At 32.2% G+C, this 24,475-nt stretch overlaps 6 protein-coding genes and 1 long non-coding RNA gene across 9 annotated transcripts in view; 4 read left to right on the top strand and 3 right to left on the bottom strand.

Annotated features, from left to right (window-relative positions):
* The window catches only part of LOC136999697 (uncharacterized), a 34,253-nt gene extending 19,309 nt beyond the window's left edge, over positions 1-14,944 (top strand). Inside the window, exons 1-3 of one of the 2 annotated variants that reach the window (XR_010890015.1) lie at positions 11,900-12,030; positions 13,266-13,350; positions 13,791-14,944. This is a non-coding gene — a long non-coding RNA (uncharacterized lncRNA). Of the gene's footprint in view, positions 1-11,899; positions 12,031-13,265; positions 13,351-13,790 lie in introns of those variants that run through there. The other variant, XR_010890016.1, reaches the window with a different exon arrangement.
* LOC105673300 (trypsin-like) lies at positions 2,815-4,147 on the top strand. The gene is made up of 6 exons (XM_012368833.2): positions 2,815-2,955; positions 3,017-3,102; positions 3,206-3,294; positions 3,358-3,613; positions 3,764-3,928; positions 3,989-4,147. The coding sequence occupies exons 1-6, from the start codon at positions 2,907-2,909 to the stop codon at positions 4,145-4,147; spliced, it is 804 nt and encodes a 267-aa protein (XP_012224256.1). The 5' UTR covers positions 2,815-2,906.
* On the bottom strand, positions 3,943-7,157 carry LOC105673327 (uncharacterized). Of its 2 annotated transcripts, XR_001100945.2 has the most exons (7): positions 6,374-7,157; positions 6,069-6,210; positions 5,857-5,993; positions 5,591-5,794; positions 5,155-5,443; positions 4,223-4,588; positions 3,943-4,127 (listed from the first exon to the last, which is right to left on the bottom strand). XR_001100945.2 is itself a non-coding variant. In XM_012368874.2 (6 exons), the coding sequence occupies exons 1-6, from the start codon at positions 6,583-6,585 to the stop codon at positions 4,289-4,291; spliced, it is 1,284 nt and encodes a 427-aa protein (XP_012224297.2). In that variant the 5' UTR covers positions 6,586-7,157; the 3' UTR covers positions 4,151-4,288. The 2 variants fall into 2 exon arrangements, 1 of the variants encoding a protein (XP_012224297.2); XM_012368874.2 differs by lacking the exon at positions 3,943-4,127 and having other exon boundaries at positions 4,151-4,588.
* LOC136999686 (odorant receptor 23a-like) lies at positions 7,911-12,722 on the bottom strand. Its single transcript, XM_067354227.1, has 6 exons — positions 12,505-12,722; positions 11,702-12,108; positions 9,554-9,653; positions 8,474-8,575; positions 8,183-8,341; positions 7,911-8,096 (listed from the first exon to the last, which is right to left on the bottom strand). The coding sequence occupies exons 1-6, from the start codon at positions 12,643-12,645 to the stop codon at positions 8,040-8,042; spliced, it is 966 nt and encodes a 321-aa protein (XP_067210328.1). The 5' UTR covers positions 12,646-12,722; the 3' UTR covers positions 7,911-8,039.
* A 1,965-nt stretch (positions 14,945-16,909) lies between the features above and the next one.
* Positions 16,910-17,940, top strand: LOC105673317 (J domain-containing protein DDB_G0295729-like). Its single transcript, XM_012368853.2, has 2 exons — positions 16,910-17,077; positions 17,157-17,940. The coding sequence occupies exon 2, from the start codon at positions 17,254-17,256 to the stop codon at positions 17,896-17,898; it is 645 nt and encodes a 214-aa protein (XP_012224276.2). The 5' UTR covers positions 16,910-17,077; positions 17,157-17,253; the 3' UTR covers positions 17,899-17,940.
* A 76-nt stretch (positions 17,941-18,016) lies between these two features.
* Positions 18,017-19,592, bottom strand: Vps37B (vacuolar protein sorting 37B). Its single transcript, XM_012368981.2, has 4 exons — positions 19,296-19,592; positions 18,956-19,127; positions 18,769-18,851; positions 18,017-18,702 (listed from the first exon to the last, which is right to left on the bottom strand). The coding sequence occupies exons 1-4, from the start codon at positions 19,425-19,427 to the stop codon at positions 18,427-18,429; spliced, it is 663 nt and encodes a 220-aa protein (XP_012224404.1). The 5' UTR covers positions 19,428-19,592; the 3' UTR covers positions 18,017-18,426.
* A 580-nt stretch (positions 19,593-20,172) lies between these two features.
* On the top strand, positions 20,173-24,113 carry CtsK1 (C1 family peptidase 26-29-p). The gene is made up of 12 exons (XM_012368976.2): positions 20,173-20,323; positions 20,665-20,717; positions 20,833-21,000; positions 21,076-21,248; positions 21,363-21,467; positions 21,545-21,704; positions 21,819-22,011; positions 22,106-22,323; positions 22,613-22,713; positions 22,809-22,940; positions 23,045-23,237; positions 23,668-24,113. The coding sequence occupies exons 2-12, from the start codon at positions 20,678-20,680 to the stop codon at positions 23,850-23,852; spliced, it is 1,668 nt and encodes a 555-aa protein (XP_012224399.2). The 5' UTR covers positions 20,173-20,323; positions 20,665-20,677; the 3' UTR covers positions 23,853-24,113.
* Positions 24,114-24,475: the final 362 nt, after the last annotated feature.

The raw sequence follows: 24,475 nt of genomic DNA, 5'->3' as shown, positions 1-24,475 counted from the left end.
CTGTATTCATTTCTTGCATTTACCGCGCATTTATTTGCCGCTCGCAGGATGGAATTGATCGTTCATTGAAACCCGCTTGTGTACCTGTCAACTTTATCTTTTTGTCAAATGTGCAAATAGAAACTTTACAAAGAGCAAAAATGTCGTCTCGTCTAGTAATACTTCTAAAAGCTTCGAATACCAAAGCTTGTATAGTTCTTCTTCATTTATTTGAGTTTATAAATCGGGTGTGATAAATCGTTTGTCGATTCCATAATTTACTTATTATTTGTATGATTTGTCCCTTTGTTTTTTTAATCGAAGGGAAGCGCGCATAAAGGGCTTTTTGTGCTCGCTGTTTCAGCTGCAAACCGCGAATATTCCAGGATTAATTATCGCAAGAGTTGATTATCCGCTCGTTCGAACGCGAAAATGAGGATACAATCGCGAGTGATCGGAAACATATTACCGTGCCGCGCGAAACGGGCTTCTCCCGATCGAACTCTTCACATGCACCACGCTTTCCGCACCCTTCGCGTGTCCTCGCGTGATCGCGGTCGGTCTGTCAACGATATTACCGGGTCGGGACGTTAATGGTAAACAACCCCTCGTCGAGGAGTCCTTCGCGCGCCAACGACGCGACACGGAGTGGAAGGACGAGCGATGAAGGCGAAGAAGGACGGACGAAGCGAGCGCTCGTTCACACGCGACAAAGACTACAACCGTGACGGTTGATGCATGTTTCAATGAAATCTCGTTCCTGGTAAATGCATATACTAAATGTCAAATCGGATATATCCGAGCAAGTGGAAGCGGTCATGGCGTGCGTACGCGCGCCCGCGCGCGCGCCGGCTGACCAGACCCTGCGCTATACTACTGCAATTCACAAATGGCGAGGAATAAAGAATCTTAATTGCATCTTAAAATCTTAATGAATATTTCTGTCGAAAAGAACGGCTTGCGCACAATTAGCTCTTAACAATATGAATTTTTTATACAACACTCAAGAACTACCTTAATTGGATCATTTAGAAAGTAATTTAAAGCTTTTCTTATCAAGCTTTTCTTATTAGTTGCTCTATTATCAAGTTATCTAATAAAAAAAAAATATTTGCCTTCCGTTAAACTATATTTAACACGAATTAACACTTATATATCATGTATATTCCATTACAAAAATATGAAATTTGAGAGATTAATTACAATGTGATATTTTAACGATGACAAATGATTGATAATAGGAGCAATAACTGTCGTTTTCTGTTGCATTACAGCAGCACATGTACTAGAAATTAAAAATCTGCTTCGTCAGTGATCACTTTTCGCTTTGTCACGGCGGTGCATCCTCGTTTCGGCTATCTTCGAATCGCGACTTTTCAGTAAAATCAAAATTCTGCCGCTTGTAAGAATTCACGCGAGCGACTTTTCAACAAAGAAACTTGCATGATCGCGAAGCAATCCCCGTGTACGGTCAATAATTTCGCTGGCGTTAATTAAAGTCGGCAATTAACGGGGCGCAATTTACGTATTCTCGCGAATGCGTCGGAATGTGTTACACACAACCGGCGGCAAAATTTATTGTGCAATCTCGCCCTGGTTCGCAGAAGCGGGGCGGGGACGAGAGAGAGGAGGCGGGCTCGGAGGCACTTAACGAAGGCGTTCCGACAACTTAAGACGGATCGAATCTCGGGTATCTTTTTGCGATTCTCGCGAAAACTCGTCGGCTCTCGTGCCACTTATGTCATCGGCGGATCTGGCGAATGTTCAAGGGACTCACCGGGAGGAGGCAAACGTGGTCGCTCCGTCGCCCGGCGGTTCACCGCCTCGTCGCACCTGAATTCCTCTCGGAGCGTACTTTCCTCGTGCGAGCGCCGAGCACTATTCGCGCGATTCACACCGGCGGGGAAACGCGGACGCGCGCTCGCGTGACGTCGCGCTAAACACACGTATTATGCACACACGTATTATTCACGTATACGTATAATGCGACGGCGACGGCGACGGCGACGGCGACGGCGGCGGCGGCAGCGACGGCGACAGTGCACCACGGCTAATGCACACGTCGCGTTCCGCCCGCGAGCTTACGCGGCGACTTTCGGACTGACAGGAGGGTAGTTTTGGTCGCCGCGCTGTGCCGCTACACCGCTGCCACCCCTCGAACGTAGGCGTTACTAACCGCGGGCCACCGGCCACCCATCCCGCAACACTCGTCTCCTATTGTTTCGCAAAGCGATTGGCTCGCTTGGAGCTTTTTAAAGCTCGCCCGACACGCTGCAGATGCGAGCAGTTCCGTGAGAGCGATCTTGCTTTGATAATTTAGACTCCTTTTGAAAATTTCTTCGAAAATTGCTGCGCTCAGAATCGTCCGCTTGTTACAAAAACAAGTAATTAAAAATTGCTAAAAATAATTGTACTAATTGGCTCAGGAAAACTGCGCATTTATTTGATTTAATAAATCATAAATTAGACAATTAAAATAGAGAGGAGGAAAAAGGAGAAATTAATTCTGCAATTTGCAATATCTATTTTGAGAAGTACGAAAAAATATTCTAAATGGATTTCTATTACACGTGTAAATTATTAAACATATTGTTTAATATTTTTAATCAGTTTGGTTTCGTTTGTTATTTTTTGTAAATGTGTAAGCAATATTCGGGCAATTGTAAGATAAAACGATACGACGAACCGTGCGATACGTTTCATACGTATCTACCGATGACGCTGCACTTTTTTCATAACCGATAGTGTCCAACAAAGCATTACTAGTTTTAGCCATCGTACAGATAAATTGTTAGCAGATGTTATCAAGAAACGAAACGTTACGAAAATTTTGCAAACGACTGTAAACGTTTCGTCCTTCGATAATCATGCTAATAATTTAACCGCGCCGGTTAAAAAACCAGTAATGCCTTCTTTATCGTCGCAACATGAGCTATCGTTCTTCTATGCTTATTCTTTTTTATATATATCTCACAAGTGAGTATTTATGTCGCAAAGATAAGTTGTAATTATTATCTAAATCTGTGAAATTTAATAGTGCATTTGCGTTGGGTATTTCCGAGCGTATCAGAAGAGAAAATCATCGGCGGAACAAACGCCGATATCACGTTAGCTCCTTATATGGTAAGTAAAATTTTAATATCAAATGCCGAATACAACATGAAATTATATACACGGAATTTTGTCGCTCATCGCAAAATAAAAACGAACATTTTTCCACTTTTAGTTGTCGTTTTGTCTGTACGGTTCACACGCGTGCGGCGCTGCTATAATAAACGAAGATTGGGCTGTCACGGCAGCTCATTGTGTAAAGGCGTAAGTAAAAATGAGATTTAAAAAAGACGTTTTCCGTTAATTTGCATCAAATGCATATTGTAGGGCTGAAAATCTCGAAGATATAACCGTATGCAGCGGAATGTCCGTTCTTTACGAGAACTGCGTCGTTCACGAAGTAATAAACTTTTTCGTACATGAAAACTACAACGAACTGAATAACGATTACGACATTGCAGTCATTCAAGTATTTCCACCATTTACTTTTAATGATTGCACGAAAGCGGTTGACCTGGCGCCAGACAACGCTCAAGAGGTTTCTACGGATTGCGGTGTGGCCTGCGGTTGGGGATACTATATGGTAATGACAAAAGGAGTATTATAATAGTGGAATATAATATCGACATTGATACATTGCTATTTTTTTAAATTTACTCTTTGCGATTTGCTATCTTTCAAAATTCACTCTTTGCGATCTGCGGAAGAAATTAAGCTTTCGTGAAATGTGCAGAAAAGCAATTATGGGATCGATTCAGCTGTATCGCAGTATCTGCAGTGTATCAAAATACCGCTGGTAAAGAAAAAATTATGTCAGGAAATTTATGAAAATAGATTTGAAATGACATCTCAAATGACGTGTTACGGACTTGAAGACGGAAGCAAGGATACTTGCAAGGTAAGGCGCAGACATAATCAAAAGATAATATTTATTTTCCCATTATTCGTGTACGAATAGGGCGATTCCGGAGGACCATTAGTCAACAAGAATAATATTCTTATCGGCATTACTTCGTGGGGAGACGGTTGCGCGAAGGAGAATTCTCCCGGTGTGTACACCGATGTATTACGTCTTAATCACTGGATTAAGGATAAAACTGGAATAAAGAGAAATTGATCGTTGTAAAAGTACAATGCAACATATATTAAAATATAATGCTAACAAATGCTTATCGTATGTGCCATTTATAACCTCTAAATATCGTATCATCAAACACTCGATGTATTTATTCTCATTGTTGCGAAATTTTATGAGACTTTAGCTCGGTATGATCAATTCGACGCTTTGTCCGTCTTCAGAGATGACGAATCTGGAATCCTTGTAGCGCAAAAGATTCGTAGGCCTTTGCACCGACCACGCTCCGTAACCGAGTTTGTAAAACAACGGTAACCGATCGAATCCACCAGCAATCGCCAACGAATCATTGTAGTCCCACTGACGATCCATTAACTTGTGCGCGTGTCTCTTCTTCGGAGTTTTTAAAGTCGAATCTTCCAACAATACGGACTTTGCTGGCAAAGTCGTTCGATTTTCCAGCAGGGCCAGAAAATATTGCACCTGAGAGGGGCAGAAATTCTCAAAATAATATAACGAGATATCCGTAATTAAATAATTGCCGCACAATGCAATTAATTGAATAAATTTAATACTTTTGAAAATATTCTTTTTAGCATGATTACAGCGACGGGCGGAAATTAAAAGATGCACGTTTAATTATGCAAGGACAGATATTATAATAATTACTTGCAAAATATTTCGCAAACTCGTTAACACATTAAGGACCGGGTACGAGAACTCGCCATGCATTATATATCGGCCACGAGAATTTTATTACTTAGAAAGCTTTGTCAACATTTTCTGTTTCGCGAAAGTTCGACGAGTGAAGATATTAAATTTTTGCTTATACATGCAGAATTTAAATATCCCTATTTAAACGCCTTGGAAAGTGGGGCTTGGCATTCAAATCCGAAGAATGTGTTAAGTTTAATATATACATGTCTCGCTAGACCAAGCATTATCAACGGGCGGTTTACGAGCAAAGTTACGTGCGTCATCGCGCAACAACAATTACCAAGTTAGTGTTAGAATTAGTTATTGCATTGTTAAAGCGAATGAATAATTACCTGCATATGAAACATGGGAAATGGCACGACGACCGTGGGTATCCCGACGATGCACATCGAGGGATGCTCGATGTTGATGAGATGCTTGTAAAGCGGAATCACGTAATTATTGTCGACCCGTATACCGCAATTCTCGTCTAAGAAGGGAAAACTGTATTTGTATCCGGTGCAGAAAAGGAAAACGTCGACATCGTCGACGCTAGACCCGTCTCTCAGGCGAATTGTACTTTCATGCACGCTTTCGACACCCGCGACTTGCATCATGTTCGATGGCAGAGAACTTGTTAATCTAAACAAAGAGAAAATATAAATGAAACGTCGAGAAAAGCTCGAGTTACACTGTCCTGTTTCAGTGCTGTACCGAAAATTCTGAATCAAAACTCTGAATAATTAATTTTGATTAGTGTTTACGAATTTTCTTGGATTAATCGCTCACCTGTCATGATTGTGACTTAAGTACACGCGAGCTGCGTGATCGGATAAATCGATCCCAATATCGATTCCAGACGAAGCTGCACCCAACACTAATACAGTTTTCCCGGAAAACTCGTCTGGTTTTCTGTACGCGTGGCTGTGCAATATTGCACCCGGAAAGCTGTCGATGCCGGATATAATTGGCACGTAAGGATCGAAATAGTGTCTGAAAACAATTGCGAATGTTAGTAAAAAGTTTGTTCAACAACGTGATTACGTGTAACTTACCCGTTGCAAACCATAATCGCATCAAAATATTGAAGTTCTATCTCGTTTGTTTTTAATTTTTTTACTTGCACTGACCACTTTTCTCGATTGCAAGACTCGGACAGTTCAAATCGAACGTGTTCAACTTCTGTTTCGAGCTGAGAAACAGAAATTAATTATTGGATAAGCAGTAAAATTTTTTCACGTATATTCAAGTATTAAAATTTAGCTACCTGAATGTAACGACGTATATCAAAGTGCTGGGCATAATCTTTCAGATAGTTTAAAACCTCCTGATGACTCACACAGCTGGGTTCTTCCCCTTCCATTGCCGTATAATCCGGAAAATTCATAATTTTAGCGGGCAAATTCGTTCTATGCAAGAAAATCACCGTATATTTTTAATTAAAAGAAGTCACCTCAATTAAAATATTGAGAGAAATTAATTTTGTCTGAAGAAAATATTATCTCGCGCTTATTAAGATGTTTAATTGAGACTAATTTTTATTTTAAAATATTAAATTGAACAATGTCAAACCTTAGATTCTGGTACATGCTGGAATGAATCGGCAATCCATTCTCGTCGAGGCCACTCTGCTCATTGTAGACCCACGTGCCTCCTATTTCGTTCGTCTGCTCGTAGACCGTAATTTCGTATCTCAAATTTGCCGCCAAGTGTCGGGCTGCACACAAACCGGCCGCGCCAGCACCGATAACACAGACTTTCATTTTTTCTTCTTGATCTGCCATCTATGCGAAATCTACGTACGCCTTGCTCTTCCAAGCCGCTGCAAACCGCGATCAATAGGATCCGAAGCAAGCCTCAATTTTGATCTCTCTTTTCGCTCGACTCTTTTTCTCAAGCATTTGTTGTCATTCAAATGTTCCTTAGCGATGTGTTAATTGATATTAAGCGTTATGTGCGACGGTTTTAGTTGGACATACCTATTATATGACTCGTCGATTATGTAGTATACGCTTCTAACCCGCAAACTGCCACTACTGCGTACGAACGAACACGTACGCTTGGCGTGACGAGAGAATTTCTCATCCACAGGTAAAATAGAATGTGAACGTTGAAATACTTTTGTTCTCGTTATGATAAAAGGAAAAGGAATAAATAAAAATGCACGATATTTTAAAACGTGATATTTGAAACCGTGTATTTATGTTGGTCTCCAAGCTGAGAGGAATTACAATGGACTACGCATTTGAATAATGCTCATTCTTTTATATTTGACGCAAATTTATGCAAAACGGAAAAAATAAGATACCGCGAAAACATTGTTGCGGTTGCTTCGGGTTTTTAAATAGTACTATATCACGGTCTAGTGCAATAGATAAGCAGACGTTCCAATTCCAGACGATTCTGATTTCTTTGCGATAAGAATTTATTATCACGCATGTTCGCATGTGACTTGAAATGATGTCATGGTCGATTATATTTGTATTTAACATCACTGTTTTGATCTCGTTACAAATTAATATTGCTCAAAACTTACTTCTCCGGAACTTTTACATTTTTGGCTTGTACAATTGTTGCATACTAGTTAACAAAAATAATTTTTTAACCAAATTTATTGTCATATATTTAAAAAAATTAAATCTTTTTTTATTACACTTTTTGTTATATTATATTTCAAAGCATGTGTGAATTAGAGTCACTATATATATATTTTTGTACCATTTGACAAATGCTCTGTCTAAATATATTTTAATTTATCAATCAGAGAAAAATCTGAAAGTCGCTATCTCAGCATTAAGAATATTGATTCTAGTATCTGCATACAGTTCAGGATTGTAACTACATTGTATTATATAATTAAATCTACACGCAATGTATTTATCGTTGTTGTATTTATCGTATTTACCGTACGGTAGCATTTACTGGCAGTCAAGAAATCAATATGACTATGTAGTTTCAACTCTGAAATGTACACAGATAGCAGTACTGAATAGAAACGGGTTGGTAAGCGTGTTTTTGAACAGCTAATTTTAATTTAGAGTATCTAATTATGTGCACAAGGGTTGGAAAATATTATGATAAATTATATTAGATTTTATTAGCAGAGATACCTTTTTTTAATAATTTATTTTATTTTTTGATAAAATAGATTTGTATGTAATATATTAATTGTCGACAAAAATCTATTGTACATACAATTTATGACTTACGTATAACGCAACACGAGTGCTTCCATAACTTACTTAACAATAGCTGCTCTCATTGTCATAAAATATGACATGACCGAAACTATAAACTGGGAACAGATAAATTTTCTAAAAACTGTTGCGCGTCAAAAATATAAAAGTAACATATACTTTAATTTAGGAAAATATTCCTTACCCCTCCGTAATATTCTAGAGTAAGAGAAGGTAATAAGCCACTCATTGATATCAAGAGCGGTTTCTGACTTCTTTGAAGCATGAGGAAAACATCATTTTTTACTTTCTGCGAATTGCCAATCCATGATACGCTATAAACTGACCAACAAAGTCGCGTACTCTGTAAATAGAAGTATAGAATTAAATGCATCTCATTCATTGCAAATTTACGTATTGGTTCTGGTATATTAAATTTATATTTGCAGATTTATGTATCGAATTGTTTATTTTTTTATTGCTTTTAAAAACTTACGACTTCCTTCAAATCATTAGCAGCCCATGCTGTAATATACATACGTTGCAAAGCGGCTATTATCATAGATAAAAATTGAGGTATTAATATATAAGATTGTAGCTGTAAGATATGAAATTAATTATAATTAATTTCAATATTTATAATATGATAAGCGGTTTATTTTTCACAAAACAAGAGATTTGTTTCAAAGTCGCACAAGTCGGACAAAAAAATTGTAACAAAACAAATTTTAAAAAACGCATTTTGTAGGTGAAATGTTGTAGTTTTTGACATTTCGCATAAATTTCGCGAAAAAAATTGTTGTATTTAGTTACAGAGCGTTAAAAGTATGCAATTTTAATGAATAATATAATGTGCTCTTTTTCGAGTTAGAACTATAAACAAATTTTTAACAAACGACTAAAAGAATATGAAAATATAAATTTCAAGCTTGAAATTGCCTTTTGAACTTTTTGTTTACGATCATTTTTTGCCGAGTTATAGCGGTTTAAATATTACCCAATTTTAAGCACTTGGACGTCTCGACGCGGCAGAGCAGTGCGGCCGAATGGCTGAAAGCACCGTGATTTACTCCGCGTAGTACGCGACGCGCCATTATTACGCATATTATTACAATGATTGGTGTGCTATGCACACATGAAAGTCACCACGCACGCATATATTCGGTCGCACTGCTCTGCCGCGTCGAGACGTTCAGGTGCATAAAATTTAACAATTTTCAAACCGCTATAACTCGGCGAAAAATCATCGTAAACAAAAAATTAAAAAAGTATTTAAAAGCTTCAAAGTTTGTACTTTCATATACTTTTAATTGGTTTTAAAAATTTTTTATTTTTACATTCTGGAACTTGAAATAAGAACACATTGTTTTGCTTTTAAAATTACGTACTTTCAACACTTTGCAGTTCGTTAAAATAATTTCTCGCAAAATTTATAAGTGGTTAAAACTACAACATTTTACTTACAAAACGCGTTTTTTTTAAATTTTGTAACGATTTTTTTGGCCAAATTAAGTAATTTAAAATAACAAACATATTATTATTATTATTGTTTTTTTTATTAGACAGAAATACTTACATATAGTATAGGAAAACTACCACTGATTACAGTAAATCCCATCGTAAGTGTAGTTTTGAAGAGTACGTATTGAGTTGCTTCCTGCGTTTCCGAAACAAACCTGCTCATGTGGAGAAATACACATGTACATGCGAGAAAATTTATTAGATATTTATTATTATTATAGGATAATTTATTTTAATCGATCCAACTAATTCATTTGAAAAATACATTTTTTAGAAAAATGTTTTAAAAAGTTATTTAGTGTTGGAGATGATAAAATAGTGTTAATTTGACTTTGGGTAGAAATATGTATAAAGATCATGTTAAATTTACCTTTGAAATTTTTAATGGAAAAACAGTTCTTATTACGTACACATTTTTAGAATATAAAATAGAACGATTTTTAATCATTATTGAAAGCGTCTTGATATCATTTATTATCTAAATATATATACAATAAAAAATACGGGTTTTTATATAAAAATTTTAATAACCTTAACATGATTTTCACATCTCTAGCCAAGATCAAATTATTATCATAATTTAACATTTCCTTCAAAACTAAATAATTGTCTAAAATATTTTTCTCAAAAATGATTTGTTTCTTAATTAGTTGAATCGATTAAAATAAATTATTTCATAAGATTTAATATTTTTTCTTCAAATAAACTTTAAATCGACTATGTACAGTAAATATAAATAGATAGATAGTTTTCGAAATCGCAATCATTATTGATTGTAACGCGCTTATTCAAATTAAAGGTTTGCAATAAGGCTTGGAATAATAACGCAAATTCAAGTTACCAACAGCAATCAGTAAACAGCGCATGCAAGACCAGGACGATAGCCCAGAGATTAGCTTGTATATTTTCATAACCAAGCTCGCAATTCTGCCTGACGGTAAAATCTGCCAATCACATTGATCGCTGTGGCAGCTAGCAATTAACAAATTTGACTTGAACGATTAGAAAATTAAAGAATATTCTATCAACGCGGTAATAAAATGGCTACGACAGGCGCGGCGGAGTTCGTTAAAAGCACTTGTGCCGATCACACAATCGCATTTTATTTTGTAAAACCTTGCAATTCCATATTTTTTTATTAAATAGTTTTCGCGCAATTAAACTTGATTCATGACGTATTGCTCATATTCACGAAATCAATTAAAGAGTCCTGCTGAATTTAAAAGAAAATGACGCATTTTGTTAACTTTTTATTACTAAATTATTTAGTATATTATTATTTCAAACAAAAACACGCGCTTAAACTTGCATGTGTCATATGTATGCATCTGTGTGCTTAAATTCGAGCCCGTGGTTTTGTTTCGCCTATTCAGCTTATCAATTGCAATGGAATAAATTAAAACCATTAATTAGAAATTAAAATTTTTAACGCGTAGAATATTTTGTAACGTAAAATATTTGCAATATTAAGAGTTTCGAAGCCAAGTCGCGGCGTTTGATGGGATTGTTTCGTCGCTAACCTGGATGCTCCTTTTTCTTACGCGTTATGTATTTGCACGCACATTGTTGTTCCTCATTTCCTGCATTCTTCCAAATCGGTATCGGCATAGAAAATAGGGAACAACAATGTGCGATTAATTGTTTTCTAAGACAAGGCATATAAATGACATCAGCATAATCAAATATATAAATATGAAAAACTAGAAAGTTTCGCCGCAAAGAAAAGATGTGTCGAAGAAAGTAAGCGAAGGCAAGAGAAATATATTAAAATATAGTTTCACAGAAATAAGTAAAAATCAAAAGTGCATATTTTGTATATTTGTCTAAATAATAAAGACACTATTTCTAAATATTTCTGGTTTCATAGATACATAAAAAAATTATAGTTTTTAAATTTAATATAAATTTATACAACTCGATAATTTACTGTAGCATTTTCTTACATTTTTGTCATATTTCTACAATTTTCAATAAGTATGTTTGTTTTAGAACTCAATTTTTTATATTTCAATTTTTATATATCTTAAAAAAGATTGTTTGCACAAAATTTAAAATCAATATTGTTACAAATATGATATAGTTTTACAGAAATCAGTATTGATATATTTATATATCAGTATGTGTATATATATAGTTCTCTGGATATAAAATTTTGTTTAAAATTTATGAGAGATTTACAAGACATTTCATTTTTATCACTTACCTTGTTATTTCCTGATGTTTTCTAATACACGATATGACCTGAATCTCATTAGTAGCTTGCTCTATTTCGGAAGCTAATATCTCAAGCTTGGCTGTTGGATAAAATAACAAAACAGCAATCATAACATCCACACCAAGGCAAGAGACTGTATGCGCAATCACAAATATTTGCAAGTTATAGATAATAAATTTCCGTAATGGCGGTTTTGTTGAAAACGGATACCAAACGTTTATGGGAAATTCCATAGGAAGAACCAAAGGTTCACAAATAACTGTAATTGCTGCTACGACGAAGGATGTTGCAACAATCAAGATGAACGTCATGTAACGGTCTGTATATTTTTGTATCATATTTCTTTCGTGATCTTTTGAAATTTTAATGAAATTCTCGATGTTCAGCAATAATTTCTAAAACATATTTTTTTAGCCGGTTTACAACTTGCAATAAATTCTGGAAAAAATGTGAGATATGTACACACACAGTTTAAAATATAATAAATTCTACTTAAATATAAAAAATGAAAAACGCGAGAAGAGAAAAATAAGTTGTTACGTAAAAATAATTATCAGAAATTATTACATGGAGAAAATTTTATATATCAAAAATTATTATCATACGGCAGAATAACCGCTGAACCAGAAGAGGAATTATAAGTTTAAATTCTATGGCCATTATGTGAAAAACATAGTAAAAATTTTTATAATTTTTTTATGGCCTGCGACTACTGCCGTATATAGTATTTTTAAAATTTTCTTCGTGTAGTTTTACTAAAAGAATAATTTTAATATATAATAAATACTTACTTGCAATTGTTTTCTCTTACTCCTACATATGATTGCATTAAAAGTGGCTTCTGTCAAAGCCGCAAACTGAGATAAGGTTTTCATCGATACATCGATATTTTCCCGACTCTTGTATGCGCTTATAGATATTGACATCAACATTGTCGCAAATATAAAAATAGCAACATAATAATAAAGATCGCGAAAAAGACGCTCATTTTTTCCAATATTCGGATGTGGTGGCCACGTATGGGTGAAGGTCCCAAACATTCGAAGAACGTGGAACATCTGTTGAAAGTTCACTTGAATTGCCATATCGTGGCATTAAATCTTATTAGACAGAACGTTTTCAACAACTATGAAAGCGTTAGGGCTACAGAACGTTTAATACAGCTGAAGGAGAAATGGCAATTTGAAGTGCTGCAATCGATAGCGCATTAATCATTCACTAACGAGCGTTTGATCCTTCATAGTAAATTATTACTTATAGCACGATCGTGGGAAATAAAGCTGAAATACGTGCAATATACTACATGCACAAACTCTGCAACAATTGCAATGGATATTTTACTTTATTGCCAATCCTCTTTTTGCCGTGCTACTTTATAATTTCTGTAATTTTATGATAGCATCTGAATCGTTGCTTTATTCATTATTCTTTTCGCTGCAAAGAACTTTGTAGCTTCCTCTAAATGCGCGACTATAATTAAGAAATTGCAGAATGCAATATACGGAATTTAAAATGCGGAAGTTTCATCGAGTAAAATTAATTTTTATATTAGATTACGAACACGTGCGAATACTTCGACGACCACTGAGAGGAGGAGGAGGCTCGGGAGCATCAGGCGTCGGCGGAGCAACTTTACGGTGAGAATAACTTATTTGTTATTTATTGTGTTTGAATATGTGTTTGAAGATGTTGCACATTAAAATACTTAAAAGACTTAAAATATTCTGTAAAGTATTTATATTAGTCAATATTCATTATTATTAGACACTTTTTATATATTTATTATTTTTTTCAAATAATTGAACTTTTTTTAATAATTCTTTTATTCAATATTGGCTTAGATAAACGAATGAAAAGTTCAATGTGAGCAATTATAATTTTACAAACTCATCATTAAAGAATTATTTATTAAAAGAACAAAGTACTTATTATTTTGAATAATTTAAATTAAATTTGTTTATGTCAGTAAATTTATTATATATGTTTATAAATTATATGTTATATTAGATTATTATTTTTTTAAATATTAATTATTTTGAACGCATCTCTAATCTTGATTTATTTTCGTATTTTACAGATCAACTGTGCAGATCAACAAAACGACAACTCCGCTGCTGCGCATCAATCGATGAGTACTTCGACTTCTCTTTTTTATTATTAAAATAGTGGATCGAACAATGCTATAAAAAATTTACTTTTAAGACACTTTGCGGACCGTTTATTGCTTTTCATTTTTATTGCTTTATAATAATTATATAAAAATGTTATTCTCACGTATTTTTTTAACTTGTACATGTATTCATTAAAGAATTATTTATTAAAAGAACAAAATACTTATTATTTTGAATAATTTAAATTAAATTTGTTTATGTCAGCAAATTTATTATATATGTTTATAAATTATATGTTATATTAGATTATTATTTTTAAAAATGTATAATCTGCAAAATGCGTTGTACACTAAAAACGAGCAAAGTGTTTTTTATTTGGATTTACATAAATTAAATTTTTTTTTTTTTAATTTAATTAAATTAAGAATATTGATTTGAAGACTTATTGGACTACTGCAAGTTGTTGCGTTTTTATATAAAATTCTTAGTATTTAAAGTTTTCATTTAAATTATGAATACGCATGTAATATCTCACATATTTATTGTTCTCTTACTAATCAAGTAATGTCGGGGTTACACTTATGTAACAATTGTTGCAAATGTTTAAAACTGTGAAATCTCAATTTTTGTCTTTTGTATGTCGTGTATTGTCTCTGACAACTTGTAACTAACAATATTCTGAAATGTTATTTGTCTGTGTGTTATCTGTCGTTTGTCTCGTTGAATTCTTTGTTGAGATAAGTAGAAAAAAATAGGTGTGCGAGATATTGTATGTGTAACTAATTTTTTTTATATATAAAAGAAACACACTATTTAATACATAAATTTGAGCCTCAACAACTTGCATCGGCCTAATAGTCCTTCGAATCAATGTTAAAATTCAGACGCTTATTATAAATAGATCAATAATAAGTAGAATATTAAAGATATAATCATATACAAGAATATTTTACATAAAATTATAAAAAGTAAAACCATTTCTTCGATCCATTATTTTACAATGGATAAGCTAGGACTTAGATTAATTGCTTAATTTAACCCTGGAATATGTGTACGTTATGATGCACATACAAAATTAAATATATTTTTATATGAGAAAGAGGGAAAAATTGTTCCCTTTTTTTTTTCCTTGAACAAGGTAAGTGGTTTGCATTTTTATATCCAGGGTTAAATTTTGTTCAAATTGGCTTAGAAAAGCAGGTCAGAGAAATTCAAAATTCATATATATGTATTGCAAATAAAATATAAATTAAAAATAAAAAACATATATTTTGCAGAAACATAATTTAAAAATTGACAACATATTTGAAATAATTTATTTAATAATAACACATTTATAGTTAGCCATTATCAAATATACATACGAATTTTTGCTATACGCCAATTTCCTCGTAATCTTTTTTAGCTTATCCATGCATCCGTGGTTTTATGATTGGGCACGGAAATTCGAAATTCATGGTCCCATCGATGATGGTCGAGCACGGATCTCGAAACAACGTTGATACGATCGATCGTTGAAAAATGGTCGACTATCAACACAAATTTCGGACGCAACTAGCGGAAACTGAGCTGAGCTCTGCGCTAGCGTCCTGTGAGAAATACCGAGGTAGTGGCTCTCAGATTTTGGATGCAAATAGCGGTAATTGAGCCGAGCTCTGCGCTAAAACATCTTACGAAAAACTCTCTCTCGAATTTCAGATGCAAATAGCGGTAATTGAGCTTGAACTCTACGCTAAGCATCTCGCGAAAAATTCGCAAACGGTTCCGCGAAAAACTCCTAAACAATTCCGCGTAAAATTTAATCTCATTAAACCTTAAACTCGGTTTATGGTTTTTTTATACGTTTTTTATTCTTAGGTATAGAACTTTTTATCAGGTAGGTTTTTTTGTTAGACAGAATTTCTATTAGGATTTTTTATTAGAGTTTTCAAGTAGGTAAGATTTTAAAACTTTTTATTATACTTTTTATTTTTTTTTTTAATTCTTTGCTGTCGATAAACTTTGGAACTTCTGCTTTGGCAGTCAGTTTGCAGTTTATTGATGACAAAGATAATGACAAAACTTTGGGTGGGCAAACAGCAAGATTCTCTTTTGCGAGAGTGGAAGAAGTTTCTTGCATATAAAAATTTTAAAAGTTTTTTTTGCAAATTTTAATTGTTAAGTTTTTGTTAAAAGAAAATGTAATAAGATAAATGTCTCAGTGATTAGACATATTTCGATTTGCAACTATATATAAAAAAACAATTTTAAATATCTATAAATATAATGGCCAGAAACACTGGTACATATAAATATCCTATATTTTTTTGCAAATATTTAATTTTAACAATTGTCGTTCATTAATTATAAGTTTAGTTTTATTATTCAAAAAAATGAGAAAAATAATATCTTGATAGAAAAGAAAATATATATTTAGTAATGATTAATTGTCCAGCCTCTGAGACATTTACTTTACATGCACAAAATTTGTCCAAATATTGTATAATATATTGTATATTGTATATTGTATATATTGTAATATTTATATATATGTATAATATATTCTATTATGCAAATATTATTTATTTTGTATTGCAACTATTTTGCATTTTATTTTATTAAAACACTTTTAACAAATAATGCGTGGCAACTTTCTCACGAAAAAAACATCTAAAAAATTTTTCTTTTGTTGAAGATTAGAAAAAATAATTTTACTTATTTATTTTATTAAAAAAATTAATGATCGAATTGTGTGATGATTTTGGCAAATATGAAAAGGTCAAAAGCTGTTATCGATATAATAGAAGAAAAAATAGAAAATAATAGAAGTAAACAATAGAAAATTTAATAGCAATAGAATGATAGAACTTTTATAAAAAACTTATAAAATTTATAAAAATTATTAATGACATAACTTTTGCAGTTAATTACACAATTTATGGTACACACTATATATTATAAGATTTTTTGAAAAAAATGTTCGTATTATAAGGACTCAATGCAAACCTAAAAATAATAGCAAACTGCTGACATGATCGATCGTTGATAGTCTAGTCATAGTATTGATTTCTGAGCATACGATTCAGAGTCTCTGCGTTAGAGGGACTGCAATCGCTATCATGTGTTATCGTTACTTCTGCTGCTCCTAACGTATGACAGTTTTATATAACCTTCAACATGAATGATTATAATAAATAATAAGTTAAAATATAAATAACTGACTGTATGTAACACATTGATTTCTGAAGTGAAAATGTTATTTTAAATGTTACATGTAAGACATCAGTGTGACATTAATTATTTTGTTTTTTTTTAAGAATTGAATTTTTTATTAACATGTATGTTTATTTCAGAAAATTTTATAATTTATTTATAACGAAGCTCTATATTTAGTAAGCAATCAAGAAGAAAAAGGGAAACAAAAACAATTAGGATGAATTTTATGTCATTATGTCATATTTGATTTTTAATATGCATTCTGCTTTAGTACAATCCTCATTTAAATACAGCATGGTAAAATGGTCACCAGCACAGCTTTATTCAACAAAGCAAAATATGAAATCGTCAAAGAATCATTATAATACATTGAAAATCACACCACATGCTACTCAGAATGAGGTGAAATCAGCATATTATAAATTAACTCTACAATATCATCCTGATAAAAATAAAAGTGAGCATGCGAAACAAAAATTTCAAGATATCTCAGAAGCTTACCAAGTTCTTAGCAGTCATGAATTGCGCAAAAATTATGATCGACATATGATGCTTTATCAGCGACCAGTGTCAGCTACCAGTGAGGAATCTAACCCTCAATACAAAAGCAAGGTTTATTCAGGAACTTCAAAAATCTATAATTTTGATGCATGGACACAGGCACATTATGGAAAACAAATATATAGAAACAATATGAGGAAAAAAATTTACGAGGACTATCTAAAAATGGAAGAGATAAGATATCCTAAAGAGGAACCTCAATATCTAGGATATATTCTACTTTTGTTCACTATAATGATAATAGCTTGGGCTTGTCAAGAAAGTGTTGATGTGCCGGCACCTAAGAAACCTAAAGCAAAAGATAAAAATAATGATTAATCAATGTATTTAGTTAAATTGTATAAATTTGTTTTTACTAAATGTACAAATTTATTTTATACCCACCTATAATTGTTATTTATTTACTAAAGTAAGATAATATTAAATTACAAGAAGAGATAATAGAGATAATATATTTAAAATGTATATATAGATATATCTACATAGCATCTTTATAATAAAAGATTAAATGTACAACACACATACGGAGTTTATATATACAGGATGTTCTAAAATTTGCAAATCAAGATACTAGAGCAAAACACATAAAAAAATTAGTCTTTTATAATTGAATTTTTTAAAAAGCTTTCTGCTATGGTATTTTGATTTGCAAATTTAAGATACTGTATATGTCAAATATGTATTAACTAATAGATTATCTAAAATAAAAATAATAAAGAAATTAATTTAAAAAACAATTTAAGTGTAAAGAACATTGATATCAAATATTTTGTCACGATTGATAAGCGAGTAACAATATATTTGAAAAATAGATAAATTTGTAACATAACTTCACATTATTTAATATCAATATGGTCTATAAACTGGCAATCCTGATGGTAATGGCATTGGCATAATTCCAGGTCCAGTTGGATATGGTATGGAAGGCATCATTCCAGGAAAATTTGAAGTTGGTTGAATTGGATAACCAGGAGTACTGTTCGAAGGATGGCCTTTCCTTATTAGTTCTCTCAACTTGTCCACTTTTACCTTGCGTAAATGCATTAATTTTCTTCGCGATAAAAACTGATCCAAAAATTCATCTACTTCAATATCACCCGCTAGGAATTTCTCCGCTATTGCCTATTGGAAAGATAATTATGTCAATTAGATATTTTTGTACAATAAGCTAGCAAAAGTTGCATTTACCTCTGATTCCTCTTCGATTTCAGCGGCAGCTGCTTGCAATAAATCCAAGGCGGTATCAACAGTCATTGCACCAGATTTGTCACCTATGAATATATAGTTTTGTAAATATTACCGTAATTTAAGCTTGATGCAATTCCAAAGAATAGAACTTGAAATTTTACTTTATTTAATTTGTTCGATGACTTACGCATTTCATCCAATTTGCCCTTAACGTTGGTGCATAACTGATTAGCTTGTTCACTTAATTCTTTTAAAACTTGTTTGCCATCTTCCAATTCAGGTTGCTTGGATAAATTGAATTCAGCGAGAGATCGATTACTTGCCATTAACATTTCCTTCTCCGTCTCAAATTCCTTGAACTAATTTTATTATACTTTAGTTTTATACCTTTGATATCATTTTTATGCTTATATATGTGCTGTTAACATATGATAACGCTTTTACGCTTATATATGTGCTATTAACATATGATAGTGCAAATCTTTTCTCCCTACTTGCGCATTGCACTTTTATTACAATTATCATACCTGTTTTATATCTTTTACAATATCTTCGAATTTTCCATCATCATTCAACAATTCTTTCAACTCATCATTGTCTAAATGAGATAGCAAACCCAATGCTGCAGGTATATCCGGTTCTTGATTCGATTTGAACATTTTCTTAAGACTAATAAAATACCAATGATTACTGTTTTAAATTGTCACAAAGCACACATACACATACAAGATACACATTTACAATAATGTAATGACAAATTTATTTTGATTCACTCTAATGTAAGATTCAGGCATAGACACTGAAAATAAGAGAGTTGTATTCAGGAAGGCGTGTTTACGATAGGGTGTTTACGATAATTCAAGTTCGAGTTAGTTTCACTAGGACCAAAAAATGAGATATACATAACCATCTAAAACCTTTATGATTCATGACAACTCGACGCTGTCTTGTATTGCTTGAGTTAAATTCATTGAATTTGTTGAGTTTAATAAATATAATTATATACATATAAATATATATATATAAAATTATATCTATTAAAGAGGTATACCAACATACATACCAACATTATTTGTTTCTTTCATAGACTGATTTGCAGTTGACATTTTTTTATTACAATAAAATTTGCTCAATAAACTCAATAAATTCAATGAATATAACTCAAGCAATACAAGACAGCGTCGAGTTGTCATGAATCATAAAGGTTCTAGATGGTTATGTCTATCTCATTTTTTGGCCCTAGTGAAACTAACTCGAATTGGAATTATCGTAAACACCCCTAATCTTGAAATGATTTTGGAGACCTTATGTGGAGAAAATGTGAAGCTCCAGATTCAGAGCTAGCCAATCGTCGCGTGCTACATATCTGTCATTTTTGAACAATGAAAGACTGATTGGCTACTTTGTAAGTGTTTATCTTTTGCGAGCGTATCGTGTTCTATGTGCTGACGATATAAAGGAGATAGTGCAACACAGAGCAAAGTTTATTATCATCGTCATCATATACGTTATTTCTTCAGAAGCGGAGTTGAAGCAGAGTAAATCGGTTTGGAAGGTTTGTAATCGAAACTTGAGTTTTGCATGTTAATTTTAATAGGATTTATTCGTGTATTATCTAGTCTTTTAAATGTACTCATCAAAAATCCTGCCCTACAACGTAAAGATTTATCATTTAGAAAAGAAAATAAAGTGATTTTTGCGAGTTATTTGTTTTGAGGGCATTCGAGTCATTTCTTTTTCCACAATAGTTAATCATAGCTTGGTGCATATATAAGATACTTTTGCTAAAACTTTTATAATACAATTTTATTCTAATAAGTAATATATTTAGACGTCTGTACTTTGATTTTAGATTTTTTTTATTTACGCATATTTATATATATATATTTATTTCAGAGACGCAGTAAAAATGTTTACTCTTAGAAGTAGCATATTTTTAATACTTTGCGGTAAGTTATTTAGATAATTGTACAATAGTTAATAGATAATTGTAGAGTTGTTTGTTCTTTACATACTTTTATATATTTTTTTAGTTTAATGTTATATATATTTTTAATTTTATAGGAATATGCTGTGCAACAGCGTTCCATAAAAAACCTTTAACTGCTCCTACGTTTAGTAGAACATATACAGTTAAAGGAACTTTATATATACCGTATGCAGAGATTCGAGAGCCTTTCTATGCATGGTATGATGGCAATAGTGGGTCTAGTAGGATTGACTACTATGGAGGTATTTATTTGAGTTTTTATTTATGTGTAATATATATAATAAATAGGACATATATAACTTTTTTTTTATTAATAGGAATGGTTAAAACCTTTCAACTCTCACACAAAGGACAGTACGGAGCTAGCATAAAAATAGCGCCTGTTACTACAGAGTCTATTTCTAACGAAGAAACCTGTCTTGAAGTAAATGGCACTAATAAAAACAAAATATATCCTCAGTCCATTGTTCCTGATACATCTGAAATGGAGGTAAAAGAGAACAAATTTGTAATTTTATATAAATTATTTACACATATGTGTAAAATGTATTTTATATGATAAGAGATAGCAGAATTTAATAAAGTAGAATTTTTATATATATAGTGCATTGGAGAGGAGATGATTAATGGATTATTGTGCGAAAAATGGCGACTTGTACAAGAAGTTGGAGATAAAACAAACAAGTATACGCTTTGGATACGTTATAAGGTAAAAATAAGATTATGTGCATATAATTGCAATAGAAAATAATGTTCATAGTATTTAAGAGAAAAAGTTTCTTGTAGAAAGTATCATATTTACCATCAGTCAAGGAACCTATACCTGTGAGATATGAAATGAAAGGATTTAATAGTCTTTTGGGTTCACATTATGATCATTATTACTTAGAATACGATTGGTATTCCTATGAGCAACCTTCTGATGATGTCTTCAAAATTGCAGAAAGTATGTATGAAAATTCGATTTTTATAACAGTTGTTTTGATATAAAAAACTTTGTTTTTAAGGTGACTATTTTTATATTGTATTCTGTTATAAAGAAAATATTTATTATTTGCAGATGCCACGTGTGTTAGTTTTCCTGGCCCAGGTGAAAATCACATATACACTTTTAATCCAATGTATGAATTTATTCATCATGACGAAGACCATCTGCACGAAGCATTTGACAAGTTCAAAAAGACCCATCAGAGAGAATACAAGGATATTTTAGATGATGTGCGCCGCAAGAACTTGTTCAGACAAAATATAAGGTATGCAGCACACATGCGCGTGCACGCACACACTGAATTAAGTTATATATAATACAATTCTTTTAAAGACTGTTATTTGAAAAAAACCTTCCAGATTTATCCATTCTACAAATCGCGCTAATTTGGGCTACCAATTAGAGGTGAATCATTTGGCAGACCGGAACGATCTTGAATTGAAGGCTTTACGAGGCAAGCAATATACTCCAGGTTACAATGGTGGAGCTCCATTCCCACATGATATCGACAAGGAAATCAAAAATGTTCCCGATAGCATAGATTGGAGATTATATGGTGCAGTGACACCAGTTAAAGGTTTGTAATTTCACTATAATATATTATAATCACTTATGCTTCGACATTATATAGGATCCATTTTGACTTCTTATGCAATTATCTTTGAATCTAGTGGTTGTATCAGACATCTTTTTAAATAAGACTCTGGAGGAAAACATTTTTTAATTCTTTCATTGCACTATATATGTATATTGTCGAAAAGTACCCTATCAACTGCTGGATACAGAGATAATTGCATAGAAAGATTGAAGTGAGACATTACGTATGTGATTTTACTCAATCATATTAATATACTTTATTTGAACAGATCAGTCCGTTTGTGGTTCTTGTTGGAGTTTTGGTAGCACTGGAGCGGTAGAAGGGGCGTACTTCATGAAGTACAAAAAGTTAGTACGTCTGTCTCAGCAGGTAAGCGATTTGTGAAAGTTTTTACAAATTCTGTTGTTTTATTTGATAAATTTATAATACCGCAGGCAATAATATTAAGGTATTAATACTTGTAGGCTCTCATTGACTGTTCATGGGGCTTTGGTAATAATGGTTGTGACGGTGGAGAAGATTTCCGATCATATCAGTGGATTATGAAACACGGTGGTTTGCCTACTGAAGATGATTACGGCGGTTATTTGGGACAAGTAAATCATTCATATTTATCAAAAGATTGAAAATAACATTTGATTGTTAATATAATTTATAACATATATAGAATGAAAGATGTAACGATTCTTCCTCTTTTCAGGATGGATATTGTCACATAAATAATAATTTAACATTAACAGCCAAGATCACGGGTTACGTTAATGTTACTCCAAACAATGTAAATGCTTTAAAGATCGCTATTGCTGAACATGGTCCTATTTCAATCGCTATTGATGCGCGCCTCAAGACATTTTCTTTCTACGCTAATGGAGTGTACTATGATCCCACTTGTGGTAAGATTTAAATTTTTGTTATAGTAGTTTTCAAAAATTTTTTTTACATATTGATCTGTCATACGTTATAGATTTTTTAAATTTATGCGATACTGATTTTTATTGCTTAGCATTGAAATCTTATATTTTAAACGTAGAAATGGTTTTGAATGTTAAAATGTACATTTTATACATTTTTATGCCTTAGAATGTTATATCATATCGATATGATAAGGCATAGAAATGAATACAATATACATATATTTTAATATTTTAAATCATTTCTTTACATTTATAAGATTTCAATGCATTGCACTAAAGAAAATGTACATTAAAATATGAATTAAATTTACTTAATTTTATTTATTTTAAATTTTTATAAAAGAATATGCGCGCAATGTTATGTTTTAGTGCGTATAAATTTAAGGAGCAATTATATTTTTTTGCATAGGTAATACCGAGGATAAACTTGACCACGCTGTTTTGGCTGTTGGATATGGCACTTTGAATGGAAAAGACTATTGGTTGGTAAAGAATTCTTGGTCGAATTATTGGGGTAACGATGGATATGTTTTAATTGCCCAGAAAAATGACAACTGCGGAGTTCTGCTTGCTCCTACGTACGTTACTATGTAATTATATCTTTATTTTTTTAAATTTGTACATTATTTACAGCTCTCTAATGTCTCCAATAAACAAATAGTTGTAAGTAAATGAAAATAAGAGAGGCTGCATAAAATATATTTAGTTATTTAGCAACATATTTCGTGATGAGCAATATAAGCTGTAATTGTTGGAGATACTTACTATGTTTGTTATATAATAAGTGCGAAAATTATTATAAGGGAGAATAAAGGAACATTTTTCAATTAAGAAAAGTGTCCATTTAAAACAGTTTTTATTGGCATTAAAAGACGATTATTTAGAAAATAACTTTATGTGAGAAATATACAGAGGAAAACGTAGCACACATTGATGTAGGGTGAATATTTTCTTGTTAAATAATAAGTTTTAACTTATTTTTTAACAAAGAATCGCTCGATATTCAATATGTACTACGCTTTCCGCCGCATATATATGCAATATGTATAAACAATACTATTACTGAAATCTGAAGTATATTAATAATAAGCGAGGCAAATTGAAATAATCGCAGAATTGAAACAGGCGTATACGTTTCCTATAGAATATTGTTTTATCTTTAAAATTGCTATTTTTAATTAATATTTAATACAACAATTTCGTATAATTCAAATTAA

Source organism: Linepithema humile, chromosome 4 (assembly GCF_040581485.1).
Source record: "Linepithema humile isolate Giens D197 chromosome 4, Lhum_UNIL_v1.0, whole genome shotgun sequence".
Lineage (NCBI taxonomy): Eukaryota > Metazoa > Arthropoda > Insecta > Hymenoptera > Formicidae > Linepithema > Linepithema humile.
This window is presented reverse-complemented; position numbering and strand designations above follow the sequence as displayed.